This window comes from Sus scrofa, chromosome 10 (assembly GCF_054392235.1).
Source record: "Sus scrofa isolate SSC_HxYL_T2T_F1_AM1 chromosome 10, Sscrofa_HxYL_maternal_Yorkshire_Landrace_v2.0, whole genome shotgun sequence".
Lineage (NCBI taxonomy): Eukaryota > Metazoa > Chordata > Mammalia > Artiodactyla > Suidae > Sus > Sus scrofa.
Genome location: NC_139392.1, coordinates 4159650 through 4165649, shown reverse-complemented (window position 1 = coordinate 4165649; position 6000 = coordinate 4159650). Strand labels below are relative to the sequence as shown.

Sequence of the window (6000 nt, the reverse complement as noted above, 5' to 3'; positions counted from 1 at the left end):
ACTACTGGCTACTTGAGTTCATTATATCGCTGCATAGATTTGCTATTATCAACACAGATTAAATCAAGGTAACCCAAAATGGAGTTTCACTTTAAAAGCTTTGTGATAGAAACAACTGCAGAAAACGCGTGCCTTGTTAAGCCAATACCTCGTGAATGCTACATGCATGTGCTACCGCCGTGTATGTGTAGTGACATGCTTAGCAGCGATCCATTTATGGGGTTCTGATTATGTAGTTCCAGCCATTATGTAGTTCTGATTTTTTTTCTGGGATTAGAAGGTACACACAGAAATACTGCTCTCCATCTTTCACCTTTTACTTCTCCCAAATATTCAAACAGAAAACCAAGGTTCAAAGTTGTTACACACAGAAGGATCAGGTTTCCGTGACATTTATGTTCACTATCCATCCACCATCATGTCCATACTCGCAAGAAGTGTGCGACTCCTGCCTGCCAAAGATTTGTATTTCCATCTTGCCAAAAATTATCAGGTGTGAAGATGCAATGTATTCATTTTTATATAATGCAGCACTCATTCCCAAGGATAAAGTTTCTGGGTCAGTGTGAATATGTGACACGGAGGAACACAACATCTACCAATGATCCCGTATTAGGACAATTATACATAACCACCTTAAATAACATTGTATCAAACTAGTTGTTTTCCTTTCTTACTTAGTATTTAACATTATCTAGGCTCAACTTGCATTAAAAACATCAGACATCACAGCAGTTTCTCTGAGGGTATACTCTTCGCTTCCATCTGCATTTTAAAATATACATATTGCTGTTTCCTAATGATGCTTTCACGAAAAAATGAAATTCGAAACCACACATATCCATTTAATTAACATTAAGATGTTTCCCAACCTACCCAGTACGAAAGTTGGTATCTTTTTGGCACATACAATTTGTTGCTTTTACATGTGAAAATTTAAAGGCTTGTTCACAATAAAATGTAGACAATTGCCATTGTAAACATTACCCTGAGCACGTTTTTTTTGGAATTATTTACATTGTTTCCACAAGCTGAATTTTCCCATTAGTGGTGTGTTGGGAGGTGTTTAAAACTGGCTCTGGCAGTGAGTGGGAGTTCAAACTCTGATTTGTACTAGTTTCCAATTTCCATGGGGTTAAGTACTCCCAAGGCAATTGGAAGTCAATGGTCTTGCAAATTTCCCGCAATTTTAACCATAAGAACTTGGAACCAAAGGGAGCCAACCCCAGCACATCAATTGAAAAAAAAAAAAATACTCCCCATGTCCTTCTACCTGTAGGTTCAGTTCTTGGCCCCTCAGCACTTCAGCTGCTTCTCTAATCCGGGTCACTCCCGTCTCCATCTTCCCCTGCCTCCTTCGACTTAATGTCAATTCACTCCCCATTACTGAAAACCTCTGAGTCCCCACCCAGGCTCGTTTTAACAAGAGCAATCTTCACAATGTTGACACTGACAATATCCAACCTCATACTTAGCACAGAACTCAAGTGAAAATTTTGTCCTAATGATTTACATCATTCATTGCCAGGCCATTGCTAAATTTGAAGGTTCCCTTGTGGAGTTTTCCCCAGTTCATTTTATGAGACCAGGATGATCCTGACACCAAAACCCAAGACAGTATCCTAAATAGCAGAGGTACTAGGCAGGGTTGATTTAACTTTCGAAAAATCAAAGTCATTCATTGCAGCATGCAAAGAACCAAAAACATTTGAGAAAATACAATACTCATGATAAAAACCTTCAAAGTTAGAAAGGAATTACCTCAACTTAATAAAGATTAAAAAACAAAAAACAGAAAACAAAAAACAAACAAAAAAAACCCCCAAGAACCGCTAAAAGCCAACATCTGGCTCAACAGCGCAAGACTAAAAAGCTTTCTCTCTAAAACCAGAAACCAGGCAATAATGCATTCTCCTGACTCTCATTGACTGTAATACTGGAAGTTCCAACCTCCATGACAGGCAAGAAAAAGCCATAGAAGAAACATAAATAGTGAAGAAAAAAGTAAGACTCTCTCTTTGCAAGATGTTTATGATTTTCTACGCAAGGCATCCTAAGAAACCAACAAACAAAACCCTCCCAAACCAGTAAGTGACCGCTGTGAGGTCAACCAGGAGGAGCACACAAAAATCAATTTTTATCTCTACATATGAGCATCAAACAAGGAAAAAAACAGAGTTCTCATATCTTAGCCATAGGTACTGAGATATTCACGAATAAGATAAAAATTTCTTAAAGCCACTTCAAAAGGAGGACAGCTAAACATGTACACCCAGGAAGACTGGTCCTGAGTTGACCTTGAACTTGGCTGAAACACGGTTCTTGGCAGGCACTAACCTCTCTCATTCCGTGGTTCTCCAGCGTGTGGGTCTCCTACCTGCAGGAGCGGCACTGAAGCTCTCCCTCTCTCCGAACTTGCTAGATGATCCGAGGCTCCCCCCCCAGCCTATTTATCCCCGCCCATTGCCCATTTACTCCAAATCAAAGGCACTGCACCTGAGCTCCCTTTCCTCTCAGATTTAACAAGCCCTTCAGGTGATTCTGATCCACGCTAATGTTTCCAAACTGCCGCCTGTCAATTGCTCCCACCTGAAGACTGGTGGTTTTCATTTTTATCTTTTACCTCACCCAGAATACAATGGTGAAAAATAAGAAAACACCTATGCTGGGGTGTTTCACTGGCAAATTAGAAAAACATTTGAAAACATGTAATTCTAATCTCAAACCCCTCCAGAGGACTCGAGGAGGGAATCTGTTCCCTAACTCAGTTTATGACACTAGGAAAAACTCTTAGCCCTGGAATTGAAAAAAAAATATATATATATGAGAAAAGAAAGTATCAAAGCCAATCTCATTCACGAAACTAGATGCAATAATTGTCAGCAGGAATTAAGGAAACTGAATCCAGCAGTTTATACAAAAATAAACAGCAAAAAACCCTTCGGAAACTAAGTTGCATTCATCCTAGGAAAGCAAACTTGGTGAAACATTTGAAAAACAATAAACGGAAGGCAGCATGAAAGAGGTTTCTTTATTCCTAAAGCACTCTGTTTCTTGCTCCAAATGTTGGCCACCTGGGTATGCTTGATTTTAAAAAAATGCATTAAGGTATATGCTTATGATTGTTTCATTTTTCCAATTATGATAAACTTAAATGAAGGTTTTGAAAAAAAATCTTCAAAAACTTCATTGATTCTCAAAATTCTTGGCCATTATTATAATTGATAAAAATGGGAAACATAAGAAACTCTATTATCATCATACAATGAAAATGATAATAATTCTGCAACTTTTGATCCAGATAATCTTGAGATACTTTCACTTACTGAAACATGATTTTAAAAACCCCAAAACTTCAAGATTATTTTTTAATACTACAATAAGCAAATGTTTAACTGAGTAAATATAGCAATGATTAAAACCATTAGGCCTTTTAAACATCCTAACAAACTGGAAATTCTCATCCTCTCAGAATACAAAATCTTAACATAAATGATTTGATTCTTCAATGTAAACGCTGTTATAAATATAAGAGAATGAAATCACTTTTTGTTTGATGTTATAACACATCATTGGTTTGCAACTGCAGGAGTTTCCAGGGTGAGATCTGAAATGGCCCCGTGGCCGAGAAGCAGGGCAGAGAGAGACCAAAGAAAGAGGCAGTCACTCTAGACTGGCAGGTGCAGGTTTAATAAGCAGGGAACTCGCATTCGTGGCTTCGAGAGGAGAAGATCCCATGAGAATCTTAAAAGTTTAACTGGAATCTTAAATGGGGTTCAGTCCATCTACTGTCCAGATGGTCTCAGCAATACTTTGCTGTCTCAAGGCTGTGTCCTTGGAACAGGTCCTGGTGCGGGAACAGTGGGCAGAAGGTACATCGAATGACAGGGGAGGGGTGAGGAGCCTCCAACTGCCCCATCCAGTTCAAGGGTCAACCTGCTGTCACATCTTCTAAATGACCTCCTCAAACAAGCACAATAAAAAAAAAAGTTCCTTCTATCATTTGACATACCTTTGGTCTCAAAGTTAAGCAAGATACAAAACGTCAATTAAAAAATAACTTAAAAATAATAATAAAAAATTGATTTAGCACCAAATTTTGATTTTCTTAAATTATCACACATCATCGCTACTGGAAAAAACTGAAGTTTGGCTTTATATGAGTAACAGTGCATGCATTTCATGCAATTGAATAAATTATATATAATTTAACAAAAGAGTAACCAAAAATGTGTGTTCAAAATAATATATTCATAATATGCCTGAGAATAATCAAATTATTTTTAATATCTATAGAGGATTAGATTACATATTGTCATGGAAAAATGTTGAAATGCCAAAAAAGTTTGCAAAATCCTGATATGTCGTCTACACTAGTGCCTCACTGTAAGAATCTTTGATATTCTTCAGAAATACAGAATACTTGTAATTGCTTGTGTCTTCATAAAAAGCATTTTTTTTTTGTCTTTTTAGGGCCACACCTGTGGCATATGGAGGTTCCCAGGCTAGGGGTGGAATCAGAGCTGCAGCTGCCAGCCTACACCACAGTCACAGCAACGCCAGATCAGAGCCATGTCTTCGATCTGCACCACAGCTCATGGCAATGCCAGATCCCTAACCCACTGAGTGAGGCCAGGGATCACACCTGAGTCCTCATGCTGAGCCATGGTGGGAACTCCCACAAAAAGCATTTTTTAACCTGAATATAATTCAAAGCATTTCTTTGATCACCCTCATTTTTATTAATATTTAAAAGAAGAGGAAAATAAATTAATCCAAGGAGATAATCAATATATACATATAACTTTCAGAGTGATTTCATCAGCATTATATACACACCTTTGATTCTATGTTGATGTTTGTGTGATGAAACAATTTCAAGACTGCAATGATCAAAAGAAATACAATAATGAGTAGGAACAGTATACACACCTCTTAGTGAAATGATTCATTATTTTTCCTTAACTAGACAAAATATAACCATTTTTAAAGGCTTTTGCATTCACTGTGTATGTAGGCTTTATCAAGGAAAATACATTTATTATCCAAACTCCTTAATTTCAACCTCTGACTTTTCATGCCAGCACTAATTGCATGTCTGCTGCTTCTATGTGTATATGTCTCATTATCACAGCTTTTACCGGGAGGCTTCTTAATACTAGTGACAATCCCACAAAGCATAATGGTGGTTGTTTATTAATTTGTCATCTAAAAACAATCATTCACTTAATTATAAAACACAGACTGTATGTGTTGTATGTTTCCCATTCAATTCTTATTTATATTCCTACAAAAATTACCCACGGTGAGTATATAATAGGTTTATAGAGACTGGCTCTGTAAAATTGCCATTTTTTGTTTGCTTCCTTCATTTTCCTTTAAAACATCTGTGTGCAAGAGAAATAAATTATCTAAAAGTTGGGTGACGCATATATATTGGTGAATGTGCTTATCAACACAAAGAGAACTTTTTCTATTTTTATGTCAACAGGAAATAAAGTTTAAGAATCCTTTATACATATATTAAATAAATGGACATGACAATATTTCATAAACCACACTCTTTACACTCCTGAAACCTACAGTCACTGGTCATTAAAATATTATCAACAAAGCAAGCATCCTTTAAAATGCTTTTATTTCTGAGATGGTAAAAATAATCTGGTTGCCTTTTGAAATGCAGACTGCAAAACTAGGAGTTGCCTCTTTTTAATCCTTAATACTTGCTGAATGTTTCAAGACTTTTTTTTTTCCCCAAAACTTACCCATGTTTTAGATAGGAGTTTTTTCTCATCGTTTGTTGTAATAGAAAACCAGTTTAAATTAGAGCAATGGGAATTATTTAGATAATTCAAAAGAAAAAATTCCTAATTTATTAAAATTTTAATGTGTTAAGAAATCAAATTTTAATCGGATTTAGGAAAACTTTGGAAAAAAATTATCTTTGATATAGGAGGGCCCGGCATTGCTGTATTCTTTGGGATAGACGAGTATACATTT

The 6000-nt window shown here is 36.5% G+C and overlaps 1 protein-coding gene across 1 annotated transcript in view; it reads right to left on the bottom strand.

The window, feature by feature from the left end:
• Positions 1 to 3669: 3669 nt before the first annotated feature.
• Positions 3670 to 6000, bottom strand: part of LOC102158399 (uncharacterized) — a 131078-nt gene continuing 128747 nt past the window's right edge. Inside the window, exons 7-8 of the mRNA XM_084980980.1 lie at positions 4840 to 4883; positions 3670 to 3960 (exon numbers count right to left, since the gene is read on the bottom strand). Coding sequence (XP_084837106.1) covers positions 3952 to 3960; positions 4840 to 4883 — 53 coding nt within the window. The 3' untranslated portion in view covers positions 3670 to 3951. The remainder of the gene's footprint in view (positions 3961 to 4839; positions 4884 to 6000) is intronic.